At 45.3% G+C, this 21,478-nt stretch overlaps 1 protein-coding gene across 2 annotated transcripts in view; it reads left to right on the forward strand.

Annotated features, from left to right (window-relative positions):
* thbs2a (thrombospondin 2a) overlaps positions 1 to 21,478 on the forward strand; it is a 76,494-nt gene that overhangs the window by 45,670 nt on the left and 9,346 nt on the right. For both annotated transcript variants that reach the window (XM_041217549.1, XM_041217559.1), the window contains 11 exons: positions 2,204 to 2,380; positions 4,533 to 4,706; positions 6,713 to 6,840; positions 6,943 to 7,095; positions 8,408 to 8,626; positions 11,630 to 11,737; positions 11,864 to 12,023; positions 13,002 to 13,120; positions 14,702 to 14,936; positions 17,070 to 17,297; positions 18,245 to 18,516. In XM_041217549.1, the coding sequence (XP_041073483.1) occupies positions 2,204 to 2,380; positions 4,533 to 4,706; positions 6,713 to 6,840; positions 6,943 to 7,095; positions 8,408 to 8,626; positions 11,630 to 11,737; positions 11,864 to 12,023; positions 13,002 to 13,120; positions 14,702 to 14,936; positions 17,070 to 17,297; positions 18,245 to 18,516 (1,973 nt within the window). The remainder of the gene's footprint in view (positions 1 to 2,203; positions 2,381 to 4,532; positions 4,707 to 6,712; positions 6,841 to 6,942; positions 7,096 to 8,407; positions 8,627 to 11,629; positions 11,738 to 11,863; positions 12,024 to 13,001; positions 13,121 to 14,701; positions 14,937 to 17,069; positions 17,298 to 18,244; positions 18,517 to 21,478) is intronic.

A 21,478-nucleotide genomic window follows, 5' to 3' on the forward strand; every position in this document is an offset into this window, starting at 1 on the left:
TCGTGATCGCTGGGTCATAGTGCTGGAACTCTCTCCTGACAATGGGAGCACAGCGGTTCAAGAAGGACACCCACCACCAACTTCTCAAGTGGCAATTGGGAATGGGCCATAAATGGCAGCCTTGCCAGTGACGCCCACATCCATAAATTTCTTTTCAGCTGAACCAGTCAAGCCACGAGTTCTCATGTTCAGTTCCTGGTCTTGCTAAATCAATCACCTCAGCTTGGCAGCTGCACCATGGCGATGAAAGGTGGAAATTTCCCATGTAATTGAAAAGCTTGCCTGGGCACACCCGTGATAATTGGCCGCGTGGGGGAGAAAGTGCCTGATGTTCTCAAAATTGCACCCTCACCAAGGGTAGCCATGCCACGTAAAGAAGATGAAAAGGAAAATTAGGGGAAGACATGGGATTGAAAAGTGTCTGGCGTAGAACTTGATTTTGCACAATGGTGCAAAACAGACGATAGTGAGCCCGTACATCTCTCTCAACTTTTAAATCCATTGAAGTCAAGATAGACAGATATGAATCACGCTACTGCTGACTTGCTATTCATGGTTTTACACTCTCGCCTGAAGCCTGAGAGCTACCCCTCCTGTTTATTCTCAATGTCAGCTCCTTACCTCTGCTGTCAGATATAATCGGAGTATCTGATGAATTTGGATAGCAGTGTGGAGTCCCTCACTTTGGAATATTTGCAAAGAGCTCGAGGTGGCATGTCAGACACAGAGGCTGATTTCAGACAGTTGTTGTCTTTCACCTGCCTCTGAGGTTCTTGTGAAAGACCTGATTTGGAGTGTGACGGAGATATCTGATACCTCCCAGAACATTCACTCTGCTTTTGTTATCTCTGCATCTGTATGTCAAGAATATATTTTACAATCAGCTGTGAAAGGAAGCTGCTGTTGATATTATATGTCAGGGCCCTTTAACTTATCCATGTTGGAAGGGGCTGCCTGTTTTATAGCTCACATCACTTAAAGATGATCATAACCATGTTAAAATGTAACAAATGTAGCTTTGGAATTTCAAAATGATGGGAGTCATTGTTTTACATTGCAGTCAGGCTTGAGGGGCTGAATGGCCTACTCTTGTTTCTATGTACCTGACCTCCATTCTCCAATTATCCAAATTTTTCCAGGACACAATCTTAATTTTTATTTTGGGGGACGGGTGGAAAATAGACATCGGCCAACCTTGTACAACCTGTCTGATAATTCATTCCATTGGCATCAGTAGGTAGAAAAATTGGGCCCATTTCTTGCCACCAGCTCAGGTTGAAATCAGACTTGCTGTCACTTTGCAACACAACTAACACCAAGCAGATGTAGGCCATTCAGTCCCTTGAGCCTGCTCCATCATTCAGTAAGTTCATTGTTGACCTTCTACCTCAACTCCATTTTAACCCCCATCCCCAAATCCCTTGATTTCTTTTGTCTCAAAAAATCTACTGATCTCTGTCTTAAATATACTCAACCACTGAAAATCTGGATTAGAGAATTCTAAAGACTTACAACCCTTTGAGTCATCATATCTCAGTCCTAATTGGCTGACCCCTTATCCTGAGACTATTCTTTAAACTGCTTCTATTTCTGGACCCCTGCTGGGATAAATAGTCAATCAGCATCTTTCCCATTCAGACCTCTTTGAATTTTATACATTTCAATAAGATAGCGTCTCATATTTCTGAACTCCAAGGAAACTCCGTTCTACTCAATCTCTCCTCATAAGATAATCCTCTCTGACAGAACATGGTGTAAGAAAGATTCAAATTTTTTTTATAATTATTCATTCATTCTGGGAATGTGGGAATTCCTGGCAAGGGAAGACTTTACAGCCCATCCCTGATTGTCCTTGGGAAGCTGATGGTGTGTAAACTTCTTCAAGAGCTGCAGTCCGGTGTAAGTACTCCCATATAGTGCAGTTAGGAAGGAGTTCCCAGGATTTTTACCCAGCGACCATGGAGGAACAGCAATATACGTCTAAGTCAAGGCGGTTTATTTGTATCGCAGATGCCTTTCTGCTCATGTTTAGGTTATAGTTCTACCCTTTGTGTAAAATAAATGTTTGGGGAGTCTCAATTATCAGCCAATTTCTATTGTCCATTGATCGATCTATTATCAGCCCCATGTCTTTCAATTTGGGGAGCACTGCCATTTCTCACCGTCTGATTCCCTCTACTGACATTAATTTTTGTGCTTTCAGTTCGTCAGGATGGTGGCTGGAGCCACTGGTCGCCCTGGTCTCCATGCTCGGTCACCTGTGGCGATGGCATCACCACCCGCATCCGTCTCTGTAACTCGCCCGTGCCACAGCTCGATGGCCAGGACTGCCAGGGTAATGGACGGGAGACAAAGCAATGTGTGAAGGCTCCGTGCCCCAGTAAGTCCACTCATGCAGCTCCTTGGCTGGCTTTCAAGCTGGCTGTTGCCCCTTTATGTATTTGCTTGGAACTAACGGATTGGTTTTAGCTGATGTTTTCTGCCGTGAACTAGCAGTCAGCCCATGACATAAGAGGTTACCTTCTTAGCTACGGGCATCATGGTCTGTAAATGAACCCCTGGCCACTCTGCTGCAATTCCCGGCACCACACTTCTGGGAAGATGTCAAGGCCTTGGAGAGGGTGCAGAGGAGGATTACCAGAATGGTATCAGGGATGAGGGAGAGGTTGGAGAAGCTGGGATGTTCTCCTTACAGCAGAGAAGATTAAAGTAGACTTTTGACAGACGTATCCAAAATTATGGGGGCTTTTGATGGAGTACAGAGAAACCTCTGGCAGAAGGGCACAAACAAGAGGGCACAGATTTAACATAACATGAATGATGTGGAGATTATATGAGGAGAGTTGTTTTAAGCAGCAAGTTATTATGACCTGGAATGTGCTTTCTGACAGGTTGATGGAAGCAGATTCAATACTAACATTCAAAAGGGAATTGGATAAGCACTTGAAGGGAAAATATTTGCAGGGCTATGGGGAAGAGTGGGGAGCAAGAGTGGGGACAGGGCTATGGGAAGCAGGGAGAGTGGGACCAATTAGATAGTTCTTCCAAAGAGCCAGCACTGGCACAATGGGACCAAATGGTAGTCTTCTTTGCCGGAAGGTTCTATGATTCTGTGTCGGAAAGTGCTGCGAACATGCAGCAGGTCTACCAACATCTGAGAAGAGAAAAGACAAGCCTAGAATTCTGAGCAGATTTCAAAAATTTGTAAGAAAGCAAAGGTTGGGAAAAATTCAGGACACGACAAAGGCAACTGAAGATAATCCCTCAAACCTAACTCGTCCAACATTGCATTCAAATATGATTTAGAACCGCCAAAGTCTTTTCGTCCTGCCAGAGTGTTCCAGATATTTATCCCCTTTGACTTCTGATTTTTAATTAACTTTTTATTCATTCAGACTTTTGAGTTTAGAAATGCTCGCATTTGCTGGTGATGGGGGAACGCAGCTGGGGTACAATTCCAGCAGGTGGGAGGGCTATGACTTAGGGTGTAATCCAGAGCTGCTAGCTCTCTACTCCTGTTAAGCACAGAGAAAAATTGCTCTAGGGCAGGGTGATGGTGGGTGGGAGTGTAGCTGGGGGTGTGTTTGGGGTGGTGGTGAGAGAATTACTAGGACCCCCCCACCCCCCCACCCCCACAACTTCACAAAGTACTTCTGAGTCCATTGGCAACCTTGCAAATGGCTGCTTCCTGATAGGAGCAATGGCTGCTGTGACTCAGTTTGTAGCACACTTGTCCCTGAGTCATCAAGGTTTTGTGTTCAGGTCCCACCCCAGGGGTGTAAATTTACAGCCGCTCCCACCAGCCGGATTTTCCGGTCATGCCAAAGTCAATGGATCTTTGAATGGTTCGCTGTAATTTATGGTACCACACACGCCAGTGGCAGGGCTGTAAAATTCCGCCCCAGGATTTGAGCACAAAAATCAAGGCTGACATCCCAATGCAGCACTGAGGGAGGGTTGCACTGTCAGAGGTGCTATCTTTCAAATGAGACATGAAAATGAGGCCCTGTCTGCCTTCTCTGGTGGATATACAAGATCCCATGGCACAATTTTGAAAAAGGGGTGGTGAGTTATCTTCCAATATTTATCCCTCAACCAGCTTCACTAAAACAGATCACCTAGTTGTTGTCATCTTGCTGTTTATGGGAGATTGCTATGGGAAAAATTATCTGTCACATTTCCTACATTACAACAGTGATTCCACTTCAAATTTACTTCATTGGCATCTTGAGATCCCCGTGATTGTGAAATGTGCTATACAAGTGCAAGTCTTTCTTTATGAGATCGGGGATAGATCCATTGTGAACCCTCAGGAGGTTCCATTCCTGCAGTAAAGCAGAGCAGCGGTTCCCTTTACCAACTTGCTTCCTCTGTCGCCTGGGCCGCACTTGAAAAGTCATTGCTTTATGCTGGTTTTCTTGGCCCGACGTGCTTTCTGTCCCCCTACCAGGCCTTGATTCAAAATGCTTCAGGAGTCCGCTCCCTTACTCGCCTCTGATATCTGGCTGACTGACTGTCTTGTTCCTTTGCAGTTGACGGTAACTGGAGTCCCTGGTCCCCATGGTCAATTTGTACTGTTACATGTGGCGGCGGACTGCATGAGCGCAAGCGGAACTGCAACAACCCAGTGCCCAAGTATGGAGGGAAGAAATGCCTGGGGGATGCCAAGGACACTAAAATATGCAACAATGATCTCTGTCCGATAGGTAGGTGGGCACGCATGAGATATTATTTTACTTGTTTGTGAGATATATTGCTAATTTATTTGTAAGGTTTGACTGTATTTATTGACCCATCTCCTCATAGGTCTTCTTGATTCACTTGCTCAGCTACTTCTAAGGTCAGTTAAGGGTCAGTCACACTTGTGTGGGACTGGAGTCACATATAGTCCTCCTACCAAGGAGGTAGATGCTACCCAGGCAATGGTGACAGACGAGGGAATTCTGTCACTAGAAGGGCTCAAAACTGATAAGGAGGAAGTGTTGAATAGACTGTCGGTACTTAAAGTTGACAAGGACTGGATGAGATGCATCCAAGGATATTGAAGGAAGTGAGAGTAGAAATTGCAGGGGCACTGGCCATAATCTTTCAGTCTTCCCTAGGCTCAGGGGTGGTGCCAGAGGGCTGGAGAATTGCAAACATTACGCCCCTATTCAAAAAAGGTTGTAAGGATAAGCCCAGCAATTACAGACCAGTCAGTTTAACTTCAGTGGTGGGCAAGATTCTAGAAACAATTATTCGGGATAGAATTAAGTCACATGGAAAAATATGGATTGATAAGGAAGAGCCAGCATGGATTTCTAAAAGGGAAATCATGTTTAACTAACTTTCTAGAGTTTTTTGAAGAGGTAACAGAAAAGGTCAATGAGGGTAATACTGTTGATGTGGTGTACGTGGACTTTGAAAAGGCATTTGATATATTACCACATAACTGACTTGTGAGAAAAGTTATTGCTCATGGAATGAAAGGGACAGTAAAAATGTGGATACAAAATTGGCTGAAAAATAGGAAGCAGAGAGTTATGGTCAATGGAAATTTTTTGGGCTGGAGGAAGGTTTGTAGCAGAGTTCCCCCGGGTCGGTATTAGGACTGTTGCTGTTCCGATATATATTAATGATCTAGACCTTGATGTGCAGGGAACAATTTCAATGTTTGCAGATGATAATGAAGCTTCGGGGTGTTGTGAACTGTGAGGAGGATGGTGTGGAACTTCAAGAGGACATAGACAAGTTGGTGGAGTGGGCAGATAGGTGGCAGATGAAGTTCAATGTGGAGAAGTGTGAGGTGATGCATTTTGGTAGGAAGAACATGGATCGACAATATAAGATAAGGGTGAAATTTTGAAGGGGGTGAAGGAGTAGAAAGACCTGGGTGTATATGTGCATAGATCATTGAAGGTGGGAGGACAAGTGGAAAAAGCATTTAATAAAGGATATATTATCCTGGGCTTTATTAATAGGGGCGGAGAGTACAAGAGCAGGGAGGTAATGCTGAATTTATATAAGACACTCGTTAGACCTCAGCTGGAATATTGTTACAGTTCTGGGCACCATATTATAGGAAAGATATGAAGACATTGGAGAGGGTGCAGAAAAAGTGTACAAGAATGATTCCAAGGATGAGAAACTTCAGCTATGAGGATAGATTAGAAAGGTTGGTACTGTTCTCCTTGGGAAGAAGGCTAAGAGGAGATTTGATAGAGATGTTCAAAATTTTGAGGGGGCTGGACAGAGTAAATAGGGAGAAGCTGTTCTCACTCGTAAAAGGATCAAGAACGAGAGGGCACAGATTTAAAGTGAGTTGCAAAAGAAGCAAATGTGACGTGAGAAAAAGCTTTTTCACACAACGAGTGGTTTGGGTCTGGAATGCGCTGCCTGGAAGTGTGGTGGAGGCAGGTTCAAGAGGGCATTAAATGATTATTTGAATAGAAACCATATGCAATGGTACAGGGAAAAGGCAGGGCAATGACAGTAGGTTATAATGCTCATTTGGAGAGCCAGTGCAGACACAATGGGCCAAACGGCCTCCTTCTGTGCCATTAAGATTTTGTGATTCTGTTTCCTTCCCTAAACATTATTGGTAAACCAATATCTTCCAACAATCCGACATAGTTTGTAGGTGAACTCGTGAGATGCTTCTGACAATGTGGTTCTCTATTGTTAGTCCTAATTACTGTGCTGTCACTAGAGCTTTTACCTTCATCTATCGCAGATGGGTGCCTATCCAATCCATGCTTTGCTGGCGTAGAGTGCAGCAGCTCTCCAGACGGCTCTTGGGCTTGTGGCCCATGTCCTTCAGGTTATCGAGGCAACGGCACATTCTGCGAGGACATCAATGAGGTATGAGAACATTGAGGAGTTGGTAGCTCAGCAGTTTGGATTCTAAACATGGTGGCCAAAGATCCCTTGTCAACCTATTGACTTTGCCTTTCTGTTTGCCAGTGTGAAGAGGTCTCTGATGTCTGTCACCAAGTGAATGGAGTTCAGAGATGTGTCAACACTGAGCCTGGGTTCCACTGTCTGCCCTGCCCACCACGCTATCGAGGGAACCAACCCTTTGGTCTGGGAATTGAAGCAGCCAAGACTGACAAGCAGGTAAGGAGCACATAAAATGAGTCTGTTAAAGATGAAGTTTAATCTTCAATTTTACGGTTGGGTAGATTAATATGGCCTAGAAACTAGATCGGTTTTTCAGGCAACTAGATGGCCTACCAAGTCCTTGAAATGGAGGGCAGGATGTATGTGCATAAAACCAACTGGATGCGGATTTCCCATCGCGTGGGGCCTGGACAATCAAGCTGTGCAGTTAATGGGCCTAATGCCTGAGTGAGATTTCCTCCCCGAGGTTGGTAGCTGACATATGGACCCTGCAACAGCCCCATTCCAAGTGCCTGAATTTCTGGGTCTAAGTTTCTAACATCATTCGCCAGCATTCTGCGTAGTAAATGGAACTCAGGCAGTTGAGTGACCGGTCGGTTTTTGGATTCGAAACAAGTATAGATTTACTGGATAAAATTAGCACTAACATCTTAAAATGTGCTAAATACAGAGGTTCAGGGCCTTAGTGATGTTTATCTTACCAGTGCAATATCAACAGTGGAAACATGAACCCTTGCTCAATGGGCTGGATTTTATGTGCCTCCGCTGGATGTGCTTTTGGAATTTTCTCCTTAAACCTCTATGCCTCATGACTCTCCACTCCTTTTAATATGGTCCTTAAATCCTACCTCTTTGACCAAGTGTTTGGTCACCGGTCCTACTATCACCTTACATGGCTGTCCTTCACAGAAGGAAGTGGAGGCATTGGAGAGACTGCAGAAAAGATTCATGCAAATGGTTCCAGGGATAAGGAACTGCAGTTATGAAGATAGATTGGAGAAGTTAGGACTGTTTTCAGTGGAGAAGAGAAGGTTGAGAGGAGATTTGATGAAGGTATTCAAAATCTTGAGGGTTCTGGACAGGGCAGATACTGTTCCCACTTGTGAAAGGACCAAGAACGAGAGGACACAGATTTAAGGTAATTAGTAGAGGAGGAAAAGATGATATGAGGAGAAATGTTTTCATGCAGCGAGTGGTTAGGGCATGGAATACACTGCCTGAGAGTATGGTGGAGGCAGGTTCAGCTGAAACGTTCAAAAGGGAATTAGATTGTTATCTGAAAAGGAAGAATACGCAGAGTTACAGGGAGAAGACGGGGGAATGCCATTAGGTGAGTTGCTCATTCGGAGAGCCAGTGCAGACACGTAGGCCGAATGGCCTTCTTCTGAGCTGTAACAGTTCTATGATTCTGTCAATTTTCACCTGCCATTGCGCTTGCGAAAGGCCTTGAGGAAGGTTTATTACCTTAAAGGCTCTACGCAGCAAGTTGTTGCTATTATTTGTGACTCTGCACCGTTTGCCCCTGCAGGTGTGCGAGCCCCATAACCCGTGTAAAGATGGGTCACACAACTGCCACAAGTACGCCAGATGTATCTTTCTGAGCCTCTTCAGTGACCCTGTATACAAGTGCGATTGCCGGATTGGATACGCCGGGGACGGCATTGTTTGTGGAGAAGATTCTGACTTGGATGGCTGGCCCAATGAACAGCTGGCCTGCTCAGCCAATGCCACTTACCACTGTAAGAAGGTAAGGAAAAGGAACATGGGTAACCCAGGGCATTCAGAACATGAGAAGAACATGTCAATAAACATGCAAGGAGGGGCTCTCATGGATTTCAGAACAGATGAGCATTTGGTGGTGTATTTTGGAAGGAAGAATAAAGAAGCCCCCCTACTGCAAGGGTAACAAGAGTCGAATTGGGGTAGAGGACAAAAGGATCTAGGGGTATAGATGCACAAATCATTAAAAGTAGCGAAACAGATTAAAAAGGTCATAAAAATGCAAACAAAACTCTGGCGTTCATTTCTAGGGGGAGAGAGAATTGAAAAGCAAAGAAGTTATGCTGGACTTATATAGAACTTTGGTTAGACCATACTTGGAGATCTGTGCTCAGTTCTGGGCTCCATATGACATATAGAGGCACTGGAGAATGTGCAAAAATAATTTGCAAGCATGATACCAGAACTGAGAGGCTACAACTGTCAGGAAAAAGTGAACAGGCCAGGGCTCCTTTCTCTAGAAAACAGAAAGCTGAGGGATGGCCTAACAGATGACCTTTAAATTATGAAGTGATTTGATAGGATAGATATGGAGATCTTTCCATTTATGGGGGATATCGAATATAAATATAAGTGTAAGATAGTCACAAGTAAATCCAATAAGTAATTCAAGAGAAATTTCTTTACCCACAGGGTACCACAAGGAACAGCTGAGGGGAATAGAATAAGTGCATTTAAGGAGGAGGAATAAGACTTGAGGGACAAAGGAATAGAAGAACATGTTGATCAGTTTAGATGAAGATAGGTGGGAAGAAAAAGACCAGCATAGACCAATCGGGTCAAATGGTGTCCACCCACGCTGCAAGTTTTGTGATGGTCCATTAAAATGGCACACAAAGAAATTACACAAGAGTGTATTAGCAGATCGTGTGAGTATTCAAACAGCCTAATCCCAAGGTAATTGTGGCCAGCAATAGGATGCTGTACACATTACACAATCTGTGTTGTACTTGGTGTGTATTTTGGAATTATACTCACAGATTAAGCTCGGGGTAAGACATTAACTACAAGACACCCCAACTTGGCAATGAACACTCTTCACTGACGCACGCAATCCTGACCCAATTGTACATGGTGGAAGCCTAAAGGTCATTAGTATTTTTTTAAAAAGTCATTCAACTAAGTTGTTTCTAGAGAAAAAGGAAATGTGCCCGGAGCTTGAGAAATGAAGAGAAAATCCGCAACCCTTTTGTTATCATGGAGAGGTCTAAATATGTTCCTAATTTGAATGGAGAGTTTTGACCTCAGTCACATCACTGGAGAATCTCACAGTCGGCTCACAAATCTTCCCCCAGGCAGTAATCTTACACCCAGCAGTAACATCAGAAAAAGCAAAGCTTATGCGCAAGCATGATTTAAAAAAAAAAATTCCCCACTAGATTTTTCACCTGTTAATGATTATGATTCTCTCTCTCTTGCTTTCTCCCTCTATCTCTCTTACTCTGCTTCTCTATTGCTTGCCCGCTATCTCCCTCACTTTATCTATCTTTCTCTCTCTTACCACCTTTTTCTCTCTTACTCATTTTCCAACTCTCCCTCCTTCTCTCTCCCATTATCTCTTAGTCTTCCCCCCACCCCCCATACCCTCTCTCTTTGCTTATCTCTTTCACTCTTTCTCACTCCCTTGCTCCCTCTATCTGTCTCTATATCTCTCATATCTCTATATGTCTCTTTCCTTCCATTTCTTACTTTCTCTATGATCCCTCTAGCTGGCTCATTTGTGCTCTCTATCTTTCTTTATATCTCTCACTGACTCCCTCTCCCTCCATCTCTCACCTTCTCTCTCTCTCTATTGATCTATCTCTCTCGCAAGCCTTGAATTTATTCAAGCAAGTTTAGCTCTCCCCACTTTACTAAAATGAGAAGTTAATGCAGGTGATGTTGCATTCTGAATGTTTATGAAATTATGTATGTTCCTCTCTTTTAAGCGACGTTGCACACCGACAGTGACCTCTACCTTGTAGACGTTCACTGTTAATATCTATGAGGGGGTTTAAAGCAGACGTTCCCAGCTCAAGTTCCAACTCAGGCATCAGAACAATGACCTCCTAAATTTCTATGAATGCTGCCATAAACATTTCTCCAGTTTAAAAAATAAAATCAGGCCATTAAATGCTGGGATCCATGAAGCTGTCGGATTGTTGTAAAACCCCAACTGGTTCACTAGTGCCTTTCAGGGAAGGAAATCTGCCAACTCTATCTGGTCTGGCCTAAATGTGACTCCAGGCCCACAGCAAAGTGGTTGACTCTTAACTGTCACTCAGCTGTATCCAGGCCAACCACAGATGGGCAATAAATGCCCTGTCTTGCCAGTGATGTTCACGTTCCCAACAGTGAATTTAAAAAAAAAATGCTTTGTCAATGGCTCTCAGTCGACTGCCTCATGCTAATGGATTTTATGACAATTGTTACTATACAGCACTAAGCTTTGAACTTTAACATACTGGAGTCTGATGAGTGTCGTGAGTAGAAGCTATCACATTTCATTGATTGAGGAACAGAATCAGCTCTGCTGCTGGATTGATAGACTGTCACATTTGAGGAAGGTAGGATGTCCGTGGATTGTATCAAAGCTGAGATCCAGAGGGCCATGGTTGTGTATTGAGACTAAAGCCTCCTCAAGTCCTAACAGCAAGCACAGCAGATAATGGCAGCAATAATCATCCATTAAAATGTCACCAGTGCTGGAAAAGCTCCCTGAAGTAGGCCAGACTTATGAAGAAAACTCTTAGTGGAAGGTTCCCAAGGCAGTTTCTTTCTCTTTGAGCTTTCCAGAACATTTTGGGCAAATCAGAAAACAGGCCTGCAGAACTTCATGACTTGAACAATTCACAATGAGACAACATTTGGGCTATTTCCCAACTGTTGGTTGAAAACAAATCGGGCCTTCCTCACACACCCATTTTGTCTGTGAATACAGCCATGGTGCTTGGCATCCTAGTAGCTGTTCTTTTTTTCACCTCGTGAACAGGATAACTGCCCTCACCTACCCAATTCTGGACAAGAGGACTTTGACAAGGATGGAGTGGGTGACGCTTGCGATAAAGATGATGACAACGACGGCATAAATGACGAGAGGGTGAGTCCCAGAACCTTCCTTTTGCTTCCCCCAACCACCAAAAATGTAATTGTGACATGTCTGCCAATGTGCCTTGAATGCCCGAGGATAAAATGGGGACCATCCCTCCATATTTTTTCCTTCCAGGACAATTGCCCTCTGCTCTACAACCCCCGTCAGTTTGATTATGACAAGGATGATGTGGGTGATCGCTGTGACAACTGTCCCTACGACCACAACCCGTCACAGATCGACACAGATGGAGATGGTGAAGGCGATGCCTGCTCAGTTGACATTGATGGAGATGGTGAGTGTGGTGGCAGAGTAATGTGCCAACTCTCTCGGAACTGGGTCGCACCTCAGTTTGGTGCATGCGTGTGGGTTCTAGAGGTGTCACTGGATATTGGAGTGAAAGTAAATCTGAAAAGTTATAACTATCAGGAAGGAATGGGGGCCCTTGCTCTAGAACAGGGAGGGTCAATCAGTGACTTGATAAAGGTTTTTAAGATTATGGAAGAGCTGGACAGGGTAGACAGAGAGAAGGTGTGACAGAGATTAAAACTAGGGGCCATAAATGATGAGATAGTCTCTGCTAAACATAACAAGGAATTCAGGAGCAACACCTTTACCCAGAGAATGGGGAGAATGTGGAACTCGCTAACACAGGGAGTAGCTGACGTGATTAGCATGGATGCATTTAAGGGGAAGCTAGGTAAGTACATGAGGGAGAGAGGAATAGAAGGATATACATATATGGCTCTTTGAAGTAGGGTGGGAGGAGGTTTGTGTGGAACATAAACACTGGCATGGACCAGTTGGGCTGAATAGCCAGCATCTGTGCTGTAAGTTCTACATTTTTCTGTTTAGTGCTCAGCACAGTGAGGGATGGAGAATGAAGTGTGTTCCCATTTGGGACTGCATGTCAAGATTTGGCACTCTGGCCAGAGAGAGAGCACAAACAAATGCTCTCAGCACCATATCCCGATAATGTGCCAGATCCCCTTTCTCAGCAGGGTACTCTTTCTGTTCCCCTCCTCTTGACTAATTCTTCATCACATTAAGAGTGATCATCATTTGGAATGGATCTCCAGGTGCATTCGTGCATTTGTTAACCCTGGAAATATTTGTTCAGAGTGGGAGATTGATGGGAATCTTACAGAATTGATGTGCTGTGGATAGACCAATCAGCTGCACCCATTCTGTGACCTGAAGCTGATTTAACCTTTATGTTGAACTGCAGTGTGCTGTCATTGTTATCTTAATAATCTTGTTCCGATGTCAACAGATATCTTGAATGAGAGTGACAACTGTCCTTATGTTTACAACACTGACCAGAGAGATACCGATCAGGATGGGGTTGGAGACATGTGTGACAACTGCCCCCTTATGCATAACCCTGACCAGGTAAGAAAGAACATTTGCTGCTGCTGTAGTACCTAGAATGAGAGGGCAGGATTTTCGGGCTGGCGGGCGGCCACGATCAGCGGGCCTGGGAACAGCCAGGAAATGGCCCATCGCCTGGGAACGCTGCCTGCGATTGGCCTCCACCCGCGATTTCATGCTGGCTAGCCAATTAATGGCCAGCCAGCATCAAAGGTGCACTGATAAGACCCAGTGCTGCTGGCGTGGAGGCAGGAGGGCAGCATGGGGCACTGGGGAGTGCCCAAAGAAAGCTTCCTGAAGGCAGAGAACTGCCCCAGGGAGCTGAAGAATTTAAATTCAATAAAAACAGATTTTAAAATCTGTTTAAAAAAAAATGCCCACGCATCAGCATCAGTCACCTAAACATATGGATGCTGAAACCTGTGTCCAAACATTTTTATCTTTTTTTAAATTAATCTCGGAAGCTTCATCCCACCCTTGGGTGAGGTTTCCTGAAAAATGCAAAGGCCACCTGGCTGATTCGCCTGCCCGTCAACCAATGAGGTTTGTTGGTTGGCGAAAAACCCTAGTTAATTGCGCGTTTAATGGGCTTAATCGCCCTCTTAATTGTCAGCAGGCGCGCTGCCGATTATCGCACGCACCCGCCAACCGAAATATCGTGCAAGCGCGCGATGAGGTCGGGACACTCGCTCAATGTCGTCGCGCGCTATTTCACACTTGAGCATGTCGGGCGCGCGCACGCATGGTGAGCGAAGAGTTTTGGCCATAGTGTAATACATTGGTGTAACGGGCATTGGCAGTGTAATGCACATTGGCAGTGTAATGGGCATCAACAGTGTGATGGGCATTGATGGTGTAATGGGCATTGATGGTGTAATGGACATTGATGGTGTAATGGGCATTGGCTGTGTAATGGGCATTGGCTGTGTAATGGACATTGGCTGTGTAATGGGCATTGGTGGTGTAATGGACATTGGCAGTGAAATGGGCATCAACAGACACCACTACATCCTCAGTGCAAACAGAGGTGGGCAACAAAAACTGACATACCAGCAATGGCCACATCTCAAGGACAAGTAAAAATCTGTGTTACCGCTAAAACTGCAACATTCATCAGACCAGCTGAGATTACATGATAGCTGTAGCTCAGTTGATGGCACTCTCATCTCTGAGTCAGTACGTCATGGGTTTGTAATCTTACTCTAAAACACAATAATGTAGGCTGACAGTCCCATGCAGTTAGGGAATGCTGCACTATCAGAGGTGCTGTCTTATTGAACGAGTCATTAAACAGAGTCCCTGCCTTCTGTCTCAGGTGGATGTAAAAGATCTGTTGGCCGATATTTTGAAGAAGAGCAGGGGAGTTCTCCTGGCTAATATTTATCTCTCAGTCAATACCACTGATGTAGAATACTTTATCATTATCACATTGCTGTTGTGGGACCTTGCTGTGCGCAAACTTCTGCATTGACCACACTTTAAATGTGCCTAATTATTTATAATAAAGTGTCTAGGGATGTCCTGGGGTTGTGAAAGGTGCTATATAAATGCAAGTCTTTCTTTTTATGTAATAAAGGTTACTCATGTAATATTGTCCTGCAGGAAGACTCTGACTCTGACCTGGTGGGTGATCAGTGTGATGACAATCAAGATATTGATGAAGATGGGCACCAAAACAACCTGGATAACTGCCCGTATGTCGCCAATTCCAACCAGGCCGATCATGACAAGGATGGAAAAGGAGATGCCTGTGACCCTGACGATGACAATGATGGGATCCCCGACGGGAGGGATAACTGCCGTCTTGTCCCCAACCCTGACCAAACCGACTCTGATGGTAAGAGTTTCTCTTTATTGGCCTGTTGACAGACCAGATAACAGTCTGAGGATTGGTGATGGCAGATGACAATCAACATGCCAACACTAAGGGCAGAATTTTCCCCTCGGCGATTTGGGGGTGGGGCCTGCTCGCCGACAGGAAAATGATGTGGGATGACGTTGGGAGGAACCCCCGACATCATCCCGGCCCATTTAAACTTTGAGGAAGGTGGGTGGACAGCGAAATCAGCTGTCCACCCGCCGACCTGTCAATGGCCAACTGAGGCCATTGACAGGATCATTAAGATAATTAAAGACCCTGCCCGTCCAACCTTAAGGCTGGCGGGCAGGCCAGGAGCCCCAGCGGGCTCCTGATTATTCATGAAACCTCATCCACTGGCGGGATGAGGTTTCATGTCTGTTTTCAAAAACTTTAATAAAGTTTATGTCCTTTTTATTAACATTTCCCATCTCGTGTGACATGTTAATAACTTTTATATTTTTCTATTTTTAATGTTTTTGACACTGTCAGTGATCTCCCTGAGACAGCACTTAGTCTCAGGGAGCAGTGCGCTCAGCGCACTTTGTCAGATGGGGAATCCCTCCAACCCCTGCACAGGAAGCCTGTCGGGCAGGCCGCTGGGTGGGCCTTAATTGGCCCGCCCACTCAAAATGGCAGCAGGCCCCGTTTCGCCGGCGGAGTTCGGCTACTCACCCGCCACCGAGCCAGTGGCGCCCGCCCACCCATCGAGGTAAAAATTCTGGCCTTTGACAGGGGTATCCTACTGGTGGGTGGCCAAAGCAGCTGCCTGTTTCAGGCAGTAGGGTCCTTTAAATATGTAAATCAGGATTCCACGCCGTATAGGGAGACGGTGGTGTCGCGATCAAGTCACTCGACTAGTAGCCTAGTGACACAAGCTAACGCTGTGGGACACAGGTTTAAATCCCACCATGGTAGCAGGTGGAATTTAAATTCAATCAATAAATCTGGGATATAATGTTTGTCTCAGTAATGGTGACCATGAAACTGTTACGTTTTGTTGTTTAAAAACCAATCTGGTTTAAGGAAGGAAACCAACCGTCCCTACCCAATCTGGCCTACATGTGACTCCAGCAATGTGGTTGATGTTTAACTGCCCTCTGAAATGGCCTAGCAAGCCACTCAATTCAAGGGCAAATTAGAGTTGGACAACACATGCTGGCCTTGCCAGCAACACCCGCATCCCATGAAAGAATAAAGAAAAAAAAAACGCAAGCACTGAAATAAGCTTCTAAATCCTCAGTGTCTGGGCCCAGGTGTGAGGATTGGCCATGTAATGAAAGCATGTTGGAAGTGAGTAAAATAACTAAAGATCACAGCTTTGAAGGAGGCCATTCAGCCCATTGTCCCTGGGCTGCTCTTTGACAGAACTATCCAATTAGTCCCACTCATTTGTCCTTTTCCCAGAGCCCTGCAATATTTTCCTCAACAAGAATTTATCCGATTCCTTGTTGAAAGTTACTATTGAATCTGCTTCCGCCACCCTTTGAGGAAGCACATCCCAGATTATAACATTCCAGATTATAATTCCCTCTGTTAAAAAAATTCTCTTTACCTCACCTCCGGTTCTTTACTCGATGACTTTAAATCTGTGCATCACATCAACTCCCTGGCACATTTCCACCTCCCAGCAATCTTACCAGTGCCGGGGTCACCATGACGCCAGATACCCACCTGGCCAAGGTAAGTAGATAATTAATGGCCCATTTTGTGGCCGGTCGAGGACACTGCTGGAATCTTCAGCTCGTCCCCTGAGTCAGCTGGCCAGCGGCATCTTGGAGGTGCCCTCCCGGCGGCCCTCTGATTGGGCCCCGCGCCGCGGGAACTGGCCTCTCATCCTTAATTGGATGGCAAACGTGGAGAGGCCTGTTAATTGGCCACCTCCCAGAGATTCTGCACACCTCTGACTCATGCAGCTTGGCGCACAGGAATAATCCTGACAGGAGCCTAAAGATAGCAAGAAAGTTCAGCCCAATGTTTTCTAATAGGTCCAAGACACATGATGGACATTCATTCCCCTGCGCCATTTTGAAGCCTTTGGCCTTTGACTACTCTTTCTCAACTGGTTGGACTGGGCTCCAGGAATTAACTGCTTTTAAATGTTCCTGGCAGGTGATGGCAGAGGGGACGCATGTAAGGACGACTTCGACAATGACAGCATCCCAGATATTGATGATGTGTGCCCTGAGAACAGCGCCATCAGCGAGACTGACCTGAGGAAATTCCAGATGGTCCACCTAGATCCAAAGGGAACAACGCAGATTGATCCTAACTGGGTAGTGCGTAACCAGGGCAAGGAGCTGTTGCAGACAGCCAATTCTGATCCCGGTCTAGCCGTTGGTAAGCAATAATGAGGAGCCAGTCTGAGGTGCTTCAGGTGCCTGTTCCCCGAGTTAGTGGACACCAAGGCTTGAGGCCTACTTGGAGTCTAATTCACCTTATACACACCAGTGTGGTTGGCCAACACATTTTGGTGGAATGGTTGTGTAGCATCAGTCATGTCAGGATCATGGAGGCCTCAGAACTCATAGCAATTAACAGTGCTTCTAATGATGCTGTTGCCATGCCTAAGCAATGCACCAATCACTCAGTAACCATTAGCAACAGGCACAGAAGGAGAGGCCTAATGTAAATTTTTCTTCTGGGCAGCCTTGGTTTTATCCTATGACCCTTTGCTCCCTCGTGAGCTGCTCTCCTAATGCAGCTAGAGCCTGTAAAAGGTTCTTAATTTCCTGGGGCTGTGTCCATTTCCTAACCACACCATACACCTAGCACTGCCACCAACAGCACCCCCCCACCCCACCCAAAAGTATTTTCTAGTTTAAGCTGTGCTGAGTTGTAAACACATTTTTACTATTATAATGAGCCACCCTTGTGTTTTGGGATGTGGTTATTATCTTCAGACCAATGACCTCCCAATGCAGCACAACCTGGATGGTGTTACTGAGCTCAGTCTGAGTGCTCACTGATATGGATCAGGAACTCAATGACAGAACGCTGAGTGAAAATCCTGGAACACTCTTCTCAATCCATCCACCTCCACCTCTCCCCACTCCCCAAATGCCTAACGACACTGTGGGAGCACCTTCACTGCATGTACTGCAGCGGTTCAAAAAGACCTCACACCACCACCTTCTCAAGGGATGAGCAATCAATGCCAGCCTTGCCACATCTTGAGAATGAGCAAAAGTGTCAGGCGTCGCCCATTTGAAACGAATGTACTGAAATGATCTATTCTGCCTCTTGAGTTGCGATTGAGAGGAAACATCTCCCTTGATAATCCGCAGGCTTCGATGAGTTCAATGCTATCGACTTCAGTGGCACCTTCTACGTCAACACGGACCGCGATGATGATTACGCTGGGTTCGTCTTTGGCTACCAGTCCAGCAGCCGGTTTTACGTGGTGATGTGGAAGCAGGTCACCCAGACCTACTGGGAGGAGAAGCCCTCCAGAGCACATGGTTATGCTGGCGTTTCCCTTAAGGTGGTGAACTCCACCACAGGCCGGGGAGAGCACCTGCGGAATGCACTCTGGCACACCGGGAACACCCCCGGACAGGTAAGCACTGCCCAGCTACAATGATCTGTCTGTGACCTTCAAAATCTTTATGTCTGTTTACTCATCAGCTCTGCATGGGCAAAGGATTAGATTGCACAGAATATACAGCACAGAAATAGGCCATTGGGCCCCATGCATCTTCTATGCTGGTATTAATGCTCCAAATGAGCTTCCTCTCGCCTTACATCATCCAATCCTATCAACATATCCTTCTGTTCTTTTCCTTTAAAGGCATCGATGCTCATCACCTAAACTACTCCCTGTGTTTGAGAGTTACACATTCTCGCCACACTGGGAAACGTGCTGTTTCCCCTGAATTCCCCTTTGGATTTAATATCTATTTTTGGCCCTTAGTGTTAGATTTCCCCATAAGTGAAAACATCTACACCTACCCTATTGAACCTATTACCAGGTCATCCATCAGCCTTGTTTTACTGGAGTAAGTGAGTACAGGGGTGGCTGGGGGTGGGGGAGTGCAGCACAGATTCATAGACTGCACAGAAGGAGATCATTTGGCCCATAACATCTGTGCTGGCCCTCTGTAAGAGTTAATCCCACTTCCCCGCCTTTTCCCTGTAGCCCGACATTTTTTTTTCTCTTCAGGTGTTTATCCAATTCTCTTTTGAAAGCCACAATTGACTCTGCCTCCACCACACTCTCAGGGACTGCATTCCAGATCCTAAACACTCACTGCATAAAAGTCTCCTCCTCATATTCCGGTAGCTTCTTTTTCCAATCACCTTAAATTGGTGTCTTCTGGTTCTCAACCCTTCCACCAATAGGAACAGTTTCTCCCTATCTACTCTGTCTAGAAGCCCCTGTGATTTTGAACACCTCCACTAAATCACCTCTCAACCTTCTCTTCTGTAAGGAGAACAGCCCCACTTTCTCCAATCTATCCACGTAACTGAAGTTTCTCATTCCTGGAGCCAATGTGATAAATCCTTTCTGTACCCTCTCTAAAGCTCTCACATCCTTCCTAAAATGTGGTCCCCAGAATTGGCCACAATACTCGAGTTGAGGCTGGACCAGTGTTTTACAAAGGTTCACAATAACTACCTCGCTTTTTTACCGATGCCTCTGTTTATAAAACCCAGGATCCTGTATGCCTGTTACCTGTTTTCTCAGTCTGCCCTGCTACCTTCAATGATCTCTGCACAAATACCCCCCAGGTCTCTCTGTTCCTGTGCCCCCTTTAGAACTATATGCTTTATTTTATATATTGTCTCTCCTCATTCTTCTTACCAAAATGTATCACTTCACACTTCTTTGCATTAAATTTCATCTTCAACGTGTCAACCCAGCCTGTCTGTGTTCTCCTGAAGCCCATCACTATCCTCCTCACAGTTCACAATACACCCAAATTTTGCATCATTTGCAGATTTTGAAATTGTGCCCTGTACACCCAAGTCTAGGTCATTAATATAGGTTAAGAAAAGCAGTGGTCATAGTCCTGACCCTTGGGGAAACTACTGTATACCTTCCTCCAGTACGATAAACAGCCATTCACCACTACTCTCTGCTTCCTGTCACTCAGCCAACTTCGTATCCATGGGCTCCAATCTCTTTTGGAAGTCCATTTACACCACATCAACTTCATTACCCGTATGAACCCTCTCTGTAACCCTACAAAAAACTCTAGCAAGTTAGCTAAACATATTTTACCTTTAATAAATCTGTGTTGGCTTTCCTTAATTAATCCACAATGATACTTGGGACTAAAAGGGTTAAATTATGAGGACAGGTTGCTTAGAATAGGCTTGAATTCCCTTGAGTCTAGAAAGTTAAGGGGAGGTCTGAATGAGGTGTTTAATTTTAAAACTGAGATTACTAGATTTTTGTTAGTTGAGGGTTATGGAACCAAGGCAAGCAAATGGATTTCAGGGGGAGAATTTTTAGCTTGGCAGGTGGGCATGCACCCAACCCAACCGAGCGTAAACTGACGCACGATGATATTGGGCGATGATGTCATCACGCACTTGCGCAATATTTCGGTCGGTGGGCGCGCTGCCAGTAAGGCCATTAAAAAGTTAATGGGGAGAAATTTTTCACTGCCTGTCCGACCTTACAGTTGGCGGGCATGCTTGGCCAACATCAATGCGCGTCATTTCACACTCGCGCCCACCCGCCAAATGAAACTTTCTGCCCCTCGTGTAACGCTGTGTCAGATTCGTCTTTGATAACGCTCCTGTGAAGCATCTTGGGGATGTTTTACTGTGTTAACAGCACCACGTAGATACATGTTATTTGCTTGGGCACATGTAGATACACAAAAAGGTGTTTGTGCATGCAAGCATTTTATTTTAATACAGCAACCTAAAAAGAAAAATGGCCTTTTTAAATAATGAACGAAATTAATGATGGGCCATTGCCAGCAGAGCGAGTGCAGGAGGTAATGGTGGGTAGAATTAATTGGTATAACATTCTGAACAAGCACACGGCCAGTCACTGAATAGAACTTTCCTATATTGTAATTTAGAACCACGCTGACTGTAAGGGCACAGATCCATGGTTGCAATTTATTCCGAGGATATAGCCAACCCCAGCAATGCAGCCCATACTGTACAGAGGGATCTGGGTGCCCTGGTTCATGAATCACAAAAAGTTACTATGCAGGTATAGCAAGTGATTAGGATGGCAAGTGGAATGCTGGTTCTCATTGCAAGGGGAATGGAATATAAAAGTAGGGAAATGCTGTGTTCATTTCTGGTTGCCGTGAGGGTCAACCACAGAATGTGGGTCTGAGGCCAACTCTTTAGCCAGATTGGCTAAGGAGGGGCCAGTTCCCTCAACAACTTGGATTTCTATGATAAGCCAGCAGATGTCATGACCTTACATCTGGTGCCAACCCACAAAGTACCACATCCTAAATGCACCATCACACATTGGCATTGGAGTGGGATTTGAACTCATGACATCTGGGTTCCCATAAATGCTGGGCTAGCATAGCCTAGTTTCAACC

The sequence above is a fragment of the Carcharodon carcharias genome, chromosome 2 (assembly GCF_017639515.1).
Source record: "Carcharodon carcharias isolate sCarCar2 chromosome 2, sCarCar2.pri, whole genome shotgun sequence".
Taxonomy (NCBI): Eukaryota; Metazoa; Chordata; class Chondrichthyes; order Lamniformes; family Lamnidae; genus Carcharodon; species Carcharodon carcharias.